Source organism: Vicugna pacos, chromosome X, assembly GCF_048564905.1.
Source record: "Vicugna pacos chromosome X, VicPac4, whole genome shotgun sequence".
In the NCBI taxonomy this organism is placed as follows: Eukaryota; Metazoa; Chordata; class Mammalia; order Artiodactyla; family Camelidae; genus Vicugna; species Vicugna pacos.
This window is the reverse complement of record NC_133023.1, coordinates 40404642-40423121: the sequence shown is the minus strand read 5'-3', so window position 1 is coordinate 40423121 and position 18480 is coordinate 40404642. Positions and strand designations below refer to the sequence as shown.

General features: G+C 39.3%; 1 protein-coding gene across 1 annotated transcript in view; it reads right to left on the bottom strand.

Moving 5' to 3' along the window:
• Positions 1-18480, bottom strand: part of CLCN5 (chloride voltage-gated channel 5) — a 160944-nt gene that overhangs the window by 26842 nt on the left and 115622 nt on the right. Inside the window, exon 4 of the mRNA XM_006217837.4 lies at positions 1889-2040. Coding sequence (XP_006217899.2) covers positions 1889-2040 — 152 coding nt within the window. The remainder of the gene's footprint in view (positions 1-1888; positions 2041-18480) is intronic.

Sequence of the window (18480 nt, the reverse complement as noted above, 5' to 3'; positions counted from 1 at the left end):
GACACTTTTCCCTGTGACAGTGTTTCCATTTAGATGATGAATAGTTAATGCTAAAAAAAGAAAACACTCCTTTGAGCGTTTGATAAACACATTTCAACTGATTTTGAATTATTATTAGTTGATATAATGTGACTCAGATGCAATCACTTTGACATAATGGGAAATGTGCCCTTGTCACAGCACAGGTGGCTGTCCCAATCTGGGTAACATGTTGAATAAGAAAATTATGACAAACTGAACTCTGACTTGTGGACAGCAAAAATCCTGAAGCCATAAGATTTTCTATTTTAAAGGCTGCCTCATGAATTGATATAATAGAAAGAATATGCAAACAACAAGTTTACTATACAGCACAGGGAACTACATTCAACATCTTATAGTAATCTATACTGGAAAAGAATATGAAAAAGGAATATATGTATGTATACATAAGACTGAAACATTATGCTGTATACCAGAAATTGATGCAGCATTGTAAACTGACTATACCTCAATTTAATTAAAAAATTTTTTATAAAAGTGAAAAAAGGAATATGTGCGTATGTTCCCAAAGAGCAGAAATCTTACAAAAACCGGAATGTTTTATAGAGGTCACCTTTTTGAGATGGTAGAAAACTCAGAGGGATTATCACAAATCCAAGGATGACAAAGGCATTTCTCAAAACCTGTACCTGGGACAACCTGATCAGGTGGTCGTGAAAAAGCCAGTCAGGAGCCAGGAAAGGAAGGAAAAGTGATCAGAAGCTGATGGCTCAGAAGATTCCCTCAGGTCTGAGAGGAGGAAATCATAGACTCAGGAGAGAATGGAGTCAACTGAAAAATTAAACTTTACACTTGGACTCAAAGGAGAAATAGTACGAAAGAAAATGATAATAATACCTACTGTTGGCTGAAGCAAGGTTTCCCAAGAGGATCACCTACTGAATCAGGATGACTGAGGCTAAGACCCTACTGTTCTAAGCTCTCTTTCTGCTCCTAGAAACTGTGATTCCCTTAGTTAAATAATACACAGCAACAAGGTTAAAGGCAAATGACCAGACTGCTCTGAGAAGTTTTCCCAGTCCTTTGAAAAGAGAAAAGTAGAGAGATTCTCTTGTCATATTCAAAAAGAAATTGGGCCCCTTAAGCCACAAGTACCATCTATTACCTATTAAATTCAATTAACATCATTAATTTGAATTTGATTGGTCTTGCCATTTGGTTGGAGTTGGATATGTAAATTCGCTTTTGGTTTTATGATTGTACAAGAGCTGTAATCGCCAGTTCATCCTGCAAGCTTTAGTAAACACTAGCGCTCTGAGATTTTTTTTCCTTTTATTCTTTTAAAAAGAGCCCATTTACCTTTCTTAGTTCTAAACGCCCAGCTTTGAGGAAAAACCATAAAAGAGAGATGAGATGGGGAAGGAAGATCTTTGAAATTTATTTTGGTCCCTCCCACCAACTTGGTTTTCACCTCTCTGCATGGGTATTTATACCCAAGGATCCTTTCCAACCACTTATTAGAGAAAAATACATCATCATTAAATACAAATTCTTTTTAAAATCATATACAGTGGGTAGGGTATAGCTCAGTGGTAAACTTCGTGCCTAGCAAGCATGAGGTCCTGGGTTCGATCCCCAGTACCTCCGTTAAAAATAAATAAGTAAACCTAATTACTCCTGCCCCCTCCAAAAGTAGTAGACATTAAAAAAAACTTTTAAAAAGTTTTAAAAATTATATACAGGATGCCTTAAAAATAAAAATAAATTTAAAATAAAACCCTACATTGCCAACAGAAAACAAAGTCAGCCACATCCAGGGCTGAGGCAAAGAATACATAGAAAGAATGGGTATCATCAACTTTTTCTCCTAATGTTGCTAACACTCACATCACATTTTTGGTCTTACCTCTCGGTGCCTATCCCGGTCTCGAGACTTCTCTCTCACCCAATCAATTGTATTGAAATCATCATAGGTCCCCACACCAGGGATTGGCTCCTCCAAGAAGTCCATCATCCTGTTAGAAGCACCTATTCCTCCACCATTGTACGACTTGTCCTCTGGATTGAACAGAAAACAGACGTTAGTCCTTCAGACACTCTGGATATGTTTAGTACCTCCTTTCTGAGCACTAAGAGGCAGGCCTACAAACTATCATGTGACTACAGTGAGGGTATGCTGATAAAAGCCAAATGGGAACCTGATAGGAACCTAATAGGTACATCCGCCACAGGCAGAGGTTTCTGTGGTTTAGGCACAAAATGATGAGCATCTCAAGGCACTGTGAATGTGAAGGGACAAATGAGAATGATAGTACAAAGGGAAAGTTGACAAGAGTTTGAAGTGCAGTGGGAAAGGATTTATGAAACAAAAGACAGGAGCTTGGAGGGGCTTAGGTATTTCAGTTTCTGTTATGAGAGGAAGAAAAAAGGGTCAAAGATCTTTGCAGACGTATCATGTCAGAAATCATGTACATTTATAAGGCAGTAATTCAATCCAAAGAAGTGGCTTGTTGCCTGAGGGGGGACTCCCAAGAAAGCATGTTGGTCTCTTCCAGAGTTAAGATGGCTGGAATGTACATATTTCCCTTCAAAAGATGCAAGACTTTGATCCCTGATATAATGGGCTTGTAGAAACATTTAACAAGTATGTTAAAACTGTCTAAGATTTACAAGAGGAGATTTAAAGACAAGAGCGTGGCTCAGCAATGACATGTCCCTCCCAGCTCCTTCCACTGTAAGAAACACACCCATTTGCCCAATGATCACACTCCTTTACCTACTTCGTTTTTAGCACTTCTATTACAATTACTTATGCAAATGCTTTATCTTCTTTTCTAGATCAGAACCTCTTCTTTGGGGGGGGGGGAAGTAATTAGGTTTATTTATTTACTTAATTTTAGAGGGCATACTGGGGATTGAACCCAGGACCTCGTGCATGCTAAGCATGTGCTCTACCACTTGAGCTATACCCTGCCCCCCAGGACAGAACATCTTTGAGGGTAGCCCTCTATCTGACTCATTATTGCTTCTCCAGTGTCTAGCACTCAGCTATGACCCAATAAATAGCAGCTGAACTCAAGTTTGTCTGATGAACAGCTGGGACGAGGGAGTAGTCAAACTCAAAAGTTGCCCTGATGCAAGGTTACTTGGTATTGCTTAACAAACTTGTACAAAATATTTCCACAATCCTCTGGTGGAACAAGATTCCACTAGTAAACCCAAAGTGGAAACCAGTCTTCAAGAATGTATGCAAATGCACCCAGAGGAAAAATGCAGAGTAATGCCATCACTGAACTCAACCAGCCAGCGCTCACCTCTGCAGCATCAACTTGGCAGGGACACAGCTCTACCCAGGCTGTTGGGTGATGAATCACTCAGCAGAGAAAGCGAAAGCGGGCCTGAGCTGACCCCCTCTCCCCCACCCCCGCCTACATCTCCATCTTCCCTTTAAACTCCTCACAGATGACTCGAGCACTCTCATTGGATAAGTCTGAATTAACACCCAAGCTGCACCGGGTTTACAAATTCGAAGTCTTCTGAGTACCTAAGTCAGAACACCTTTCCCAAGCAACACACACATTTGAAAGAAAAAGCTCTGCAGAATCCAAATCGTAGTAAGGGCGGGGGTGGGGGCAGGGGCGAGGGTAGAGGCCGAGTGGAGGAAGCGAACAAGTTAATCTTAAAACCCCTAGCCAAAGTTCTTTTCATATCTTCACGTGTACCTGGCTGTAAAATGGTTAGCTGCTGAATCACCAGCCCAGCATTTCCTATTATGTCAGTTACATACTGATAAAGATGAATGCTGGTGTGTGGTTTGAGAGCTTGGAGGGAAACAGCCAGCTAGGAAATGAGGGCAGAAAGAGACTAAAGTATGTGGTGGGGGGAGGTGTGGGGGACAGTGTGGGGGAGGGACGAAGCTGTTTCAATTCTCAAGACAAATGCTGACATAAACACAGGACACCAACCAACCAGAAATTTACTTTTTCAGGCAGGTTCACGCTCCAATTGAATTTGCTCTGGTTTAAGTGTGCTCTCTCCAGGCGAAATTTTAAAAGGCTTTTTGCGAAACTGATTTGTAAAAGCATCGAACAGTTATCAAATGTCACGCTATGTATCAAATGAGGCCCCCGGCTCCAAGGATATTAAGACAAAATGAAGATCTGCAACAGCTTTCTAACAGGAGGGGAAAAAATCCTATTACATCACTAGGTAACATGAGCGCTGTATCATCCTTCTTTGTAGATCATCTCCTATTATAAACGCAAATTGTCAGGCAACTCGGAAAGAGCAGGCAGTGATTAGAATCCGACAACAGACTGCTTGTGATTCTCCAGATCCCCTTCTCCCTGGGGTCACACTTCGGTCCTTGGCCAGGCTCAAGTCTGCTTACCTTCAATCACAGCTTTCTTTTTTTCTGCCTCAGGGAAGAAATAACCTTGACAGCCCGCATTTGGTCATTTAGGTTGAGGAGTTTTTACAGAAGGCGCCCCGGTCTGAACTGCTTTAGAAGGGCACTTGCTGCGTTCTCTGCCTTTCACAGGAACAAACGCCACCTAAAGAATCACCAGTGTTCCCTGGCGGTCAGAATGTGATGTCACTGTTGGGATCACGTGACCAGACCCTTGGACCAGCCTTGGAGAAAGGAGGATTTTTAACCGAGCACAGATGCCTTAAAGATGTAGTCTCATCTAAACAAACGCCATCCACCTGGGGGCAATCAGGGCGGTTCAGAAAACCTGGATCCAGACAAGTTTCAGTTTTCAGATCTCATTTAGCAGAAAATCTCAGAAGGCGAAGGAGAAAGATCGGAAAGCATTTAGAGTTACAGGGATCCTAAGTTTAAAAAAAAAGCAGAGGGGGAGGAGAGAGGCAAATATAGAAAGCCTTTTTTAAAAAATACCAAAATGTACTGGATATCAATAACATGGGTAAAATCTCACAAACAATGAGCTAAATTTGTGAAATGAGTGAAATGCCAGACACAGTAGAGCACACAAAATTATTCTATTTATCTAAGTTCAAAATCAGGCAAACCTAAATCACATCATTTTGGTATACAAATTTAAGGGACTACATTACAAAGAGAAGCAAGAAAATGACCAAAGTAAAGACAGTAGCTAACCAGAGGAGAGAAAGGATGGCGCACATTGTGAGGGTGGGGCTTCTGGAGTGCTGGCAATTTTTCTTGATCTGGGCGGTGGTTACCTGAGCATCCACATTATAATTCTTTAAACTGTAGACACATTTTTATGTCTATGTACATATCATAGAAAAGAATATGAAAAACTAAGCTGCACGTGAACTTACTATACAAAGTCATTTCTTTAATACCACCTGGTAACTTTGAAAGCCCAGAATACAACCAAGAAAATGACTTGTTTCTTAGTCATTGTGCTCAACTCAGAAAGCAACATCAAATCTGATCTCATTAACCCAACCTGGGTAAAATTAGCTATTTCAGCCATGAAAATAAATTCACTACTATACTTGCACTGTATTAAAGGCTTTCCCTTCCCTGGTCTTATTCCAAAGGCTATTTTTAGGCAGATCTTAATTAATTGTGCAGTAAGGCTAGTCCAGTAAAGAAGAATTCAATTGCCTTCTCTGACTATAACTAACACTGATGTATGATATATAGGAAAGTCATCAAGAGAGTAAATCTAAGGTCATCACAAGGAGAAAACTTTTTCCTTTTTTCTTTTCTTCTTTCTTTTCCTTTTATTGTATCAATATAGGAAGATAGATGTTAGCTGCACCTAGTGTGGTAATCATTTCACAACATACATGAATCAAAGCATTATGCTTTTTCAACTTGTATGGTGAAGTATGTCAATTATCTCTCAATAAAACTGGAAAAATTGAAGATAAAAAAATTGCCATCTCCAATCTCTCTAAATTAATCCACAGGACAGCCACTGTTAAACATCTAGGGAACTATATTCAGTATCTTGTAGTAACCTTCAGTGAAAAAATATAAAAATGAGTTTATGTATGTATATGTATAACTGTAACAAGATGCTGTACACCAGAAATTGACACCACATTGTAAACTGACTATACTTCAATTTAAAAAAAAATCTAGTCAGTGTGCTCCAATAATCAGACCTTAAATGTAGGTCTTTAAAATATTGTGATTACTTTAATCAATTCTTAAGGCTCAATGCATCCTGAAGTATTAATACAACAAAATCTTATGAAATGTGAAGCACTTCATGGAACCTAGATGCTTTTGGTCTGGTCCATCATTACTATAAAATCTCCATCTCTTAATGAACTAATCTAGCATTAAAGAGAATAAAAATGAAGTGGCAACTGATAGCATTGTAAAAAAGACCTAAAAAGCTTAAAAACCAAAAGCTACTTGTGGCCCAAGTGTGATTGTCTTAGACATATATATATATATATAAATTTATATATATATAGTCTTAGACATATATAAAGAAATATGTATATAAAGGGGGTGAAGTGTGATTGTCTTAGACATACATATAATATAAATATATATATATTGCCTTAGACATATATATAAAGAAACATGTATATAAAGGGGGTGACACTGCCAACCTCATAAGCCTCCTTCAGAGTTATTCTTTACTAAATAGGATTCTACCTGTAGTATCTGAAGACCACTACAGAATCGTTACTTTAATAAAACTTACATTATCTTATTAGATTATTTTATACTATAAGATACTATCTTTTTTGGTACTTAAAAATGTATAGTTTGATGGAGAGGGTATAAGCTCAGTGGTAGAGCACGTGCTTAGCATGTAGGAGGTCCTGGGTTCAATCTCCAGTACATAGTTTGAGCTGTGGGTCTTATTCCACATCCAGTTGGTTTCTTTTCTTAGCATTTTTTTCTTTACTTAGTAGAAAGAAATATGAAATTCACAAAACTTCATTGTCTTAAGAATGGCACCAGAGATTATCCCATTCAGGACCAACTACTGAGGTACAAAAAAGGTAATAAAATGCAAAAGGCTTTTCAAAACATAGTGTTTTAGAGTTAAGCTTCATATCTTGAAATAACCTTTAATGAAAAAGAATATGAAAACGAATATATGTATATATATGTATGACTGGGACATTATGCTGTACACCAGAAATTGACACATTGCAACTGACTATCGTTCAATAAAAAAAAAAGTTATTAAGCTTCTAGTGTGTAAATACTCTGCCAAAGAAGGAAGTGTAAAAATTAAACAATGACTCTAATTATCAGATTGGGGTGCTTAGGCAAGTCGTCTCAATTTTTGCCTCTATACCAAAAAAAAAAAAAGTAAAAATTAAGTTTCAAAGACATAGTGTGCCTTAAGTTATACATAAAATAATTTAATGTTCTAATGAGAAAATGATTCAGGTTAAAGTACAATTAGATCTCAAACGTTAAAAGGCCCCAAAAGGCTAACCTGCATTGCTTAAGTCTGGGAAAAATGCACAGAAAACTAGTCAGAAAAAAAGTCAACATTGAAACAGCTTTCTTTCCTGGTAAGGTTATACTTAAGGTCTAAAAACTTAACTAATGGGTTTTAAAAGCACACTGCTTAAATGAGGAGGCATATAAATGAATGTATTTAGCTCATTTTCCTTTATGGAAACCACTTTCTATTTTTTTCCCTAAAAATCACATGATGCTTAAAACTAGAAAACTCCAGGAAATATAAGAAAAGACATTCTAGTGTGAGAATAATGTTTATTTCAATCTCTAACCAATATGCCATTAGAAATTTACCCAGGGGGCTGAACAGTAACTGATTAAGTGATTTAGTTAAACACTAACTAAACCAGAAGGGGAAAGAGTATAGAAAGAAACCTCGTGCACCCTAAGTACTGCTTTAGCAATATCACAACTGCATGAGGGCTCACTAATTGGCAGTAGCCTCAAGAAAGAAATAAGCACTCAAAGAAATGGGGTAAGGCTATTGGTATGTATCATGGGACTTAAATAGTCCTGTTTTTAAAACATATTTCAGTTTTTACAGGGACATATTGCATTTTTGCAAGGCTAGAACCACATTTACAAAAAAGTCAACACTCTACCTAGCACATCAGCAGATATTCATCCTGTGATCATTTAAATTTTACCGTCATCTAAAGGCAAGTACTAAGAGCCTATTATAAAGTCACTTCTCACTTCCATACCTGCACCTTTTCCCTTCCTGTCTTGGTTCCTCCATTCCAGATCTCCCAATAAGTCATGAACCTTTTTCACATTCAACTCACCTCTCTGTTTGAGAATATATTACAGTTGAAGTGCCAATAATCAGTCAACATTTTTAGGATGTTTCTATCAACTTGTGCCTCCAGTTTGCTTCTATTTTGCCTTCTCACTTACCCAAACCCAGAGGCTGAAAAGCAAATACTGATGAAGTAAGCCCTCCCATCAAAGCCCTGGAGAGTATCACAGGGTCAAGTTACACTTTAATATACTGTCTTAGTTTGGTCCCTGGGCACTTATCCGGGGTGATTATTCCACTGATACACATCTGTAAAGCCATATTGGTTGCTACATACTGAAATACCTCTGTAGCTGTACATAAAGAACTATTCTTTCCTGAGGAGTTTCCTCCCCCACAACTGTTCACGAAAAGTTCCTGAACTTTCCCATGATGCAGCAGCTGGAACATTGAGAGGCTCTGGGACATGACCCAGGGCTCTCTCTGACATCCAATCTGCCAGGTCAGTGCCTGTGTTCTTTTGAGTGGCACCCCTGCACCCCATTTCATTTAAGGGCTGATTGTTTTGGTTCCTGCTCACAGCACGTTACTATGTGAAGCTAAGAGGCACGAGGGACCACAAAGAGCAAACTCTCTGTCCCAATCCTGCTGAGAGGTAAACAATAAAAGAAATGGTGAGAGAGGTGGGTTATGGGACTGCAAAAGCTGCAACAAATCTATGATATATACTATTAAAAGTTTCAGGGTTATGGGAAATATACCAGAAGCGGGGGCATGGCAGAAAGGGATAGGGAAAAGGCTTTAGAGCTAAGCATGAATCTAGATTCTAATACCACCACCTTCAGACTCCCTGTTTCCCACTGAATACAGCTCTGTCCCCACTAGATGTTGCTTTTATGCCTTCTCTTCCCAGCATCTGCTCTAATCTGGAAGTTCCCAACCCAACCCACTTTCATTAGCAGTGAAGCCAGGGTGCTAATTGCCAGAGTTACCAGCATTAGGAAAAACGGCATGAAGATTATGGCTTGGTATCTGCAGGCTCCCACCATACAAAATCAATGGAGAAATGGAAGGAAAGGGGCTGGACTGGACAATGTTGCTGAGAGGGTTGTCCATGTAAAAGAAAACAGCCCTCTGCTCCATTACTGCCTCTTCATTCCTGCCTTCTCAAAGTTACACAGACATCAGACTGATAAGAGGACTGGGAACTGGGAAATGTCATCGGTAAGGGGACTCTGCTCTGAAATGTACATTACATACCAGAGTATTGAGAAACCCTTTGGCTAGTACAATCCTGTGGAATAACTGGTACTTATTGTATTGGAAGCAGCAATTCTCCAGTTCTTCTGTCCTGAGTCTGCACCAGTTTCTCTCTATTAATCTCTAAAAGGAAGTTGGTGACAAGAGGTTAGCAATTATTCTTTGGCTGGGAAAAAAATTCAAAGGAGGAAACACCAAGTAGGAGATTCTTCTTGGATTCATGGGAATAGTATGGACAGAAAAATGAGTTTAAAACATATATATAAAATGTAGGAATTGCTCTTCAAGAAACAATTGTACCTCTGCACACCAGTGTACGTATGTTATTCACTGCACCACCAGAAACAATGAAAGAGTCCAGGAATTGGGGGAATGCCACAAGGAAAGTAGACTGATATGTACTGAAAGAGAAATATCTCCCAAACATATTATGTGAAAAAATCAAGTTACAAGATAATAAGCAGAATATGTTTTTTAAATTAAAATGTGTGTCTCTGTCTTAACTGGATAGAAAAAGCATTGAAAGGGTCATATTGAATTATTTTTAAGGGTTATCTCTGGAGTGGGAAGAAAAGGGGCGACTTTCACATTTCTTATACTTGTATATTGTTTGACTCTTTAATAGTGAGGTGTTGATAAACAAGAAGGTCCTACTGTATAGCACAGGGAACTATATTCAATACTTTGTAATAACCTATAATGAAAAAGAATATGGAAAGGAATAATATATATATATGTATAACTGGATCACTATGCTATACACCAGAAGTTAACACAACATTGTAAACTGACTATACTTCACTAAAAGAAAAATAGTGAGGTATATTTACGTGTTATAGAAGTGGTTCTAAAAAAAACAACAATAATACAGCTAGAAGAGTGGAGACAGGACATTGCAAAGGGAAGAGTTCCATTCTGGGGGGGCGGGCCACTGGGGGATCTACAAAGAAAACAGGTGACACTTTCTGGAGAACACCAGGAGAAAAGCACCAAGAGGAAGATAGCTTACTAAATTTTTTAATGAAAGTCAATGGGAAAAAAAGTGTTTGTGATCAGACCCACTGTCTAGCAGTGAGAAGATATGGATGCTAACCCTAGCTCCATAACTCATGAGTTGTGTCACCTTGGGTAATTGCCTTAATCCCTATGGGTTTCACATTCCCCATCTGTAAAATGAGGAGGTACAAGCATGTATAGTTTTTAAGGTCCTCTCCAAGAGTCATACTTCATCATCTTAGCAATGATTATTTGTGTGTCATTCATACATTGTGCTGAATGACTTTTGAGAAGACCCTACTTTGAGGAATTCCAAATGGTATTTTGATTGCAGAGTTATGAGATTAGTATTCTGGCAAAATTGTAAAATGGTACTATCAATCTTTAGAAAAGACTCAGCTGAGCAGTGAAATACAGTACAACCTAGGACCCGATGCTTCTAGCATATGGCTAACTAGTGCTATACCAACATTGCTACAGTATCTCCGCAGTACCTGCTAGCCACAGACCCCAGAAACATCCAGCGTGAACTCCTGAAACATTACAGCAACCCTTTCCTCTACCCCATAACCCCATAAATGCCATAAATTGGAACAAGGTGAGGTTGCAAATAAGCCACTCAGGATAGACAGTACTGCCAAACAGCCTCTAATTTTTTTCTTCCTTCAAAAGGGGACCAGCCAGGTTCAATCCCCAGTACCTCCATTAAAAATAAATAAATAAACCTAATTACTCCTCCAAAAAAATAAATTAAAAAAATGTGAAACTTAAAAAAAAAAGAGGGGACCAGCCAGAAAGAGAAAGAAAAATACCATATATCATCACTCACATGTGGAATCTTAAAAAAAAAAAGAAGACAGAAATGAACTTATTTACAAAATAGAAACAGACTCACAGACATAGAAAACAAACTTATGGTTACAAGTGGGAAAGGGGGGTGGGTAGGGATAAATTGGGAATTTGAGATTTGCAGATGCTAATTACTATATATAAAATAGATAAACAACAAGCTCCTACTGTATAGCACAGAAAACTATATTCATTAAAAACCTATGATGAAAAAGAATATGAAAACAAATATATGTATGTATATGTATGATTGAAACATGATGCTGTTCACCAGAAATTGACACAACATTGTCAACTGACTATACTTCAATTAAAAAAAAAAAAAGAAGGGCCCAAAGTGGTTTCACTCATTGGAAAAGAAACAGGGAGCTTCCAGATTCAGCTCTGGCAAGTAAAAGGCTCAGAAGTTGTCACTCTTGTTTGTACAACAAGACAAGGCTGGACAAACTGAAACATCAGTTAGTTTTCATGGACACCACCCCGCCCCCAGAGAATTAAGGCTACAAGGGAGAGGACAACCCCTAGATCTGAAGAGACAGGCTTATCCAAAAAGACACATAGAGATTTGCTTACCTGGGGCAAAAAGCATCGGAACCATAATGGGTAGGGTCACTTAAATGGCAACTGTGATGAATTGCTGAAGGCTGAGCATGGACTTGGGTGAGAATAAAAAACTCCCGAGCCTACGCTTTGGAGGGTTTTAGCTCCAGGAACCCCACCAAGCACTCCAATTGAAGCGCTGAGAAAGAGCCCCTCCCGGCTCTGGGGAGGAGAGTCAACAAGAGTTATCATTGTGAAATAGGCCAGAACATTCTCTTCAACAAAGGCCTCTGCTCCAGGGGAAAATATTTGGCCTGAGCCTTATCCCAGCTGGTGGAAGGGAATTCTTCCCTCTCCAGCCCCCACCCCAGCCCTCCAGTCTCACCTAAGGGGAAAAAAAAAGCAGTCAATAGGGGCTGAGCTTCCAGGAAATGGCCCGAGAATGCTGAGGTCAGGGACTGGACCTGGGACAGTGACAACAGGAAGCCAAACCACTGGATTAAACCTTGTGAAGGTCACAGCCACAAGACAAGGGTCCAACAGCCACTGTGATTTAATCAGAAGATTATAAAATTACATGTTCCCCTGTACCATGCCCCCACACCAATAGGGCTCCAAGACACAGAATCTCTCTCAAGGAGTCCTACTTAAGGAAACTCAAAATCAAGAGGGGAGACAAAATCAAAGACACTATAGGAATCTCAGCCCTGGCTCCCATAATTACACCAAACATTAAGTACAGCCCAGCTCCTAGCCAATTTAACATAAATCCTAACACAAGGGAATTAAACTAGAAACCAATAACAGAAAAATAGCTGGAAAATGCCCAAATACCTGGAAATTAAGCAACATACTCCCAAATAACCCATGGGCCAAAGAAGTCTCAAGACACATTTTCAAATATCTTCAAGTAAATGAAAGTATAACCTATCAACATTTGTGGGATGCAGCCAAAATAGTGCTTAAAGAGAAATTTATAGTATTCAATGTATATATTAGAAAAGAAGACCTAAAATCTAAAGATCTGAACCTCACCAAAGAAGACATACAGATGGCAAATGACAAATGAAAAGATGCTCAGCATCATTTGTCGTTAAGAGTAATGCAAATTAAAACAATTGTGTGATCCCCCTACACACCTATTAGAACAGTGAAAATCTAAAATACTAACAATACCAATTTCTCACAACGCTATGGAGTAACAGGAGCTCTCATTCATTGCTGGTAGGAATACAAAATGGTACAGCCACTTTAGAAGACAGTTTGGCAATTTCTTACAAAACTAAACATAGTCTTACCATATAATCCAGCAATTGCACACCTATATATTTACCCAACTGACCTGAAAACTTACACCCACAGGAAAACTGGCATACAGATGTTTGTAGCAGCTTTAGGCATAACTGCCAAAAGGTAGAAGAAGCCAAGATGTCCTTCAGCAGGTAGGAGAATGAATAGACAAACTGTGGTATATCCAGACAATGGAATATTATTCAGTGATGAAAAGGGAAAAGGTATCAATCCACACAAAGACATGGAGGTACCTCAAATGCATATTGCTAAATGAAAGAAGCCACTCTGAAAAGTCTACATACTGTATGATTCCATTCATAAAGACATTCTGTGATGAGAACATTCAAGATCTACTCTCTTAACAACTTTCAAAAGACAAAAACAGTTGTAACTGTGTGCAGTGATGGATGTTGACCAGACTTACCGTGATTTTACTTCACAATATATACAAATATTGAATCATTATATTGTACATATGAAACTAACATAATGTTATATGTCAATTATATCTCAATAAAAAAATTGTATCTTCTCTCTGCATCCTTTCCTAACTGAAAAAAAAAAAGACATTCTGGAAAAGACAAATTTATGAAGATGAAAACAGGCTGGTACTTGGCAGGGACTCAGAGGGAAGGACACCGAATAGGTAAGAAATGAGATTTTTCAGGGTGGTGAAACTATCTTTCATGATACTGTAATAGTGGATACATATCACTGTGCATTTGTCAAAATCCATAGAGCTTTATAGTGCAAAGAGTGGACCTGAATGTATAAAAAATTTTTTTAATTCCAGGATGGAATGCAGAATGGAACAAAAAAATCTAACTATATTGCACATTTGTGAAAACATCCTCACTGAAGGAAGCAGAGGAAAAAGATGCTGACCTAAGTGACTGGAAATGAGTGGACTCTATATAAGACCAAAGGCCAAAGGAATTTTGTACAAGCCCTGTACTCTAGTTGATAAAGTAGTTTCCCAGGGAGGGTATAGGTTAACAATTTGAAACCCCATGCACATATACCGGAAATGAATAATGAATGGTGGCTAGTGGGAGCCAGGTTTCTCACTACCTGGAGGGGAAGGTTACATACAAGCAAGGGGAGGAGGCGAGAATGATCCATGTGGTAATGGATTAGAATTAGAGACAGCAGTATGATCTCATGTTTGGCTTAATATAGATACAGATGGTTACATATAGATAATATATCTATTTCTAGATATGGGTATATATGAGACAGGAGGAAAGGGGGCAGGGCACAATCATTAAAAGAAAGACACAGTAATTAGCACCAAGATGGCAGAAGACTCAACTTCCAGTAGACCTTGGCTTCAGTATATGCTCATTGAAGTATGACAGCATGCTAAATGGCACTCCACAGGTGCTATAACAGTTTAAGGATGACCATAAAAGGGCAAAAAGTGGGTGATGGCCCAATTTCTGGGAATCCTAGCCCCTTCCCCAAAGTAGCTGGAATAACCCTCCCACTTGTTAGCATATGAAGTTACCAAACCCATAAAAATGAACAACTTTGCACCCCATGATCTGTCTGCCTGTCTCTCTTGCTTTCGGTGACAGCCCACACTGTCTATGGAGTATGTATCGAGTATGTATCTTTCTGAATAAATTTACCTTCACTCTATGATGGCTCCCTCTTGAATTTTTTCCTGTGTGAAGCAAGGACCTTTACTTGGCAGGGTCCATCCAGGGACTCAACCAAGACCTGGACATGGCCATCCTCTCACACCCCATTTTTCCTGCATTATATACATGGGTCAGTATACACATAAATTTATATTTCCTTATTGAGATGCCCTAGAAGTAACAAGGCCCCAGTAGAAAAAAGCAAACCTAGTACCTAGATCTTGGTTTCTAACACCAATCTCCACCGAAAGGAACCAGGGTTCCTTGGAGAAATGGCTGATTCTAAGACTAAGGTGAGAAATATATAACATGGGCCTGGAGCCTACTGTAGTGACAGAAAGTAAATGAGTGATAAGAAACCAAGGTGATAAGCATATGGCAAAGGGAAACAGGGCTAATTGAAAGAGCTCTAAATGGCTAAAGCTGAAAAAAAAATTGAACAAAATAAATAAAGCAGTAATGGATTATAACACAAGGTATTAGACAAATGAGTGCTGACTGATATAAACAGATGATTGAATAAATAAATGGGGAAGAATAGAGAATAGAGAAATCTATGCAGAATTCCAAATAGTTTCTGTAGACACTTCAACCTCAAGGACATAGAGCATAACTTCCTCATTCTTAAGGGTGGGCTATGCACTGACTTCCTTCCAAAGAGCATATTATGGAAAGGATGAAGAAAGAGCCACTTCACAGTGGAGAAAACTGACACATACTACCTCAGCCAGGTGATCAAGGTTAACTAACACCAGCAGCAATGAGTAATATTGACCATATATGCCTTGGATATGATGTGGTAAGAATGACACTTTACCTCTCCTCTTCCTCCCCCAAACCCCAGGCTAATTACGAGAACACCACCAAACCAATCCCAACTGAGGGACATTCTACAAATATCTGGCTAGTGATCCTTAAGACTGTCAAGGTCTTCGGGTACAAAGAAAGTCTAAGAAACCATCACAGCCAAGAGGAGCCTGAGAAGACCTGATGACAAAATGCAGTGTGGTAGCGGGATGAGACATTAGGTAAAAACTAAGCATACCAGAGTGGGAAGGAGGGTATAGCTCAGTGGTAGAGTATGTACCTAGCAAGCATGAGGTCCTGGGTTCAATCCCCAGTATCTCCATATGCATGATTGGGTCATTATGCCGTACACCAGAAATTGACACATTGTACCTGACTATACTTCAATAAATAAATAAGTACCTAATTCCCTCCCCCCAAAATAAAATAAATAAAAATTATAAATGTGACAATATTTTTTAAAAAGCTAAGTATACCTGAATAATGCATATACTTTAAGACAAAAATACAAATTTATAAGTGGGTGAGAGATTAGAGGACATACATTCTAAAATGTGACCAGGTATTTTCCCATTAGGGAAACATAAAGGAACCCTTTAAAGCCTGTGGACCATCATCAGAGGCCTCATTTTAAGGGTTCAACATATAAAACTGGTGTGGTCTGAGGCCAGGCAGGGCTTTTGCAATGGGCCCCCCTTTTTTTTCAAGCTCAAAAAGCAGCAGTAACAATTGCCATTCTCCCAGGCTAAGTGGTTAGAGAGGTTGAATCCCTCTCCTTCTCCTCCCAGTACCACCCACACAATTGCTCGAGTCAGACAGCTTGGGAGAGCCGAACCTGGATGAAGGTGATGGCTTTCTCCATGAGCTGGAGCCTAAGATGTCTTCTGTTTCTTTCTGAAGGAATACTATGATCTTTCCTTCCAGTGGGGCAGAACAAAGAGAACTGTTTCACGACTTATGGGATGGATTTCACACCCCATCATTTTTCAAAGATTTTTTTTCCTTCCCTGGGACCTTGGGAGGTTATGTTGAGGCTCGCCCGGATGGTCTGGGCACGGTCTCACATGCAAGGCAGGAGTGGCCTGCTCCTCCTCCACCTGGGCTTAGGAGTCATCTGTGCCTCTTCTCCATGTTTAATGAGTCCTATGGGTCCCCCCTCTAAAATTTCTCCAGCACTTCCCTCCTCTCTACTCCTGCTGTCTTAATTGAGGCCTTTGATCTTTGGCCTAGAGTTTTGAAAAATAACACTTTGACTGGTCTTCCAGCTTCCCACATACTCTTCCCCGGAATCCATCCTCCACACACAGCCATAAATTCTCTGAAACGCAAATCTGAGCCTATCATTCCTCTGCTTTTAAATCATTTGATTACTCTTGGGTTACAAGATAAGGTCCAAAAGCCAGATAATCGGGACCTCACCTAGATTTCTAACTAGATTCCCCACCTTATCTCCTGCTTGTCCTCCCTCCTGCTCCAACTGTCCCTACCCTTGGAGCCTCAAGGCCTCAGATAGACAGATTCTATTTCTGGAGTACAAAAGGCTCTCTTCTTTTTTTTAAAAGCTTTTTTAAAAATGTATTTTTAAATTTTATTTCATTTATTTTTAAATTTTTAGGAGGGGAGGTAATTAGGTTTATTTAAATTGTTTTTTTTAAGTGGAGGTACTGAGGATTGAACCCAAGACCTCAGGCATGCAAAGCACACACTCTACCACTGAGCTATGCCCTCCCCCCAACTTCATAGATTTCAGACATGGGGTTCTACAATGTATAAGCTACAGAGAGATAGTCATTTTTAGTCAGTGTTTTTTCTAAAATCATTCTTCTTTTGCTATTTCTTTTCTTTTTTAGGGGGTGATGAGGTTAGTTTATTTGTTTATTTATTTATTTTTAATGGCAGTACTGGGGATTGAACCCAGGACATCCTGCATGCTAAGCATGTGCTCTACCACTGAGCTATACCCTCCCCCTCAAAAGGCTCTCTCCTGCTGCTTGGTGCCTCTACATGCAGTGCCCTCTCTGCCAGGAAGGTCTCCTCATGCTGCAGAGCCTGGCATGCCATGAAGAAAGACAAGTAAGTGAGGGGAAGGAGGGAATTGAAGAATATTACTAAAACAGCACTCTGCTGGGCTCTGATCTGGGTGTTCCCCGAAATCCCAAATGAATGAAAGGATCGCTGACCATGAGTTCCAGGCTGCAGAGGCAGGCAAGTGAGAACAGATAGACTTGGAGGGGAGCTCTGAATTTTCTCCTGCTACTCAAAACCCTTTCTCTACTTTCCTCTCCCTGCCCTTTCTTTCAGATCTTCGTGTTTACATTTCTTCTAATTTACAGACTACTACAACACTACCTCAGATGCATTTCACTGTGCCACGCATAATTTATTTATTCATTCCTCATAAATCAATTCCTCCAGCCATCTGGAAAACCAGAAACACTTCGACAGCCTTTCAAGCTCCTTTTAACTAATCTTTTTAGGACGTGCCATTGTGTTTGGCACAAAGCATAGTATTTTATGCAGTTTCACCACTGACTATCAAGGACTTTATGACCTTTTTTTCTGTTGCTGTTGTTGTGTTCATCAGGAAATCCCACATGAAAACATTAAATAAAGTAAGAACAATTAAAAAGCAAAGCAAGGGGGAGCATAATAGCTCAGTGGTAGAGCGTGAACTCAGGACTTTTTGCTTTGCGTGCAAAAAGTCCTGAGTTCAATCCCCAGTACCTTTATTAAAGAAAATAATAAAATAAGTTTTTTTTAAAAAGCAAGGCAAGAAAATTCTATCACTACAGAGTGTTTTAAGTGGGCTGATTTTTGTGTGTGGCTCGTGGGAAACAGCCTCCTTATTATATGGTCAGACCTTGGAAACCACAGGTAGTAATTCTCCCGTAAAGGCTAGTGAAAAGCGGTCAAGGACAACTCCCGCAAAAACA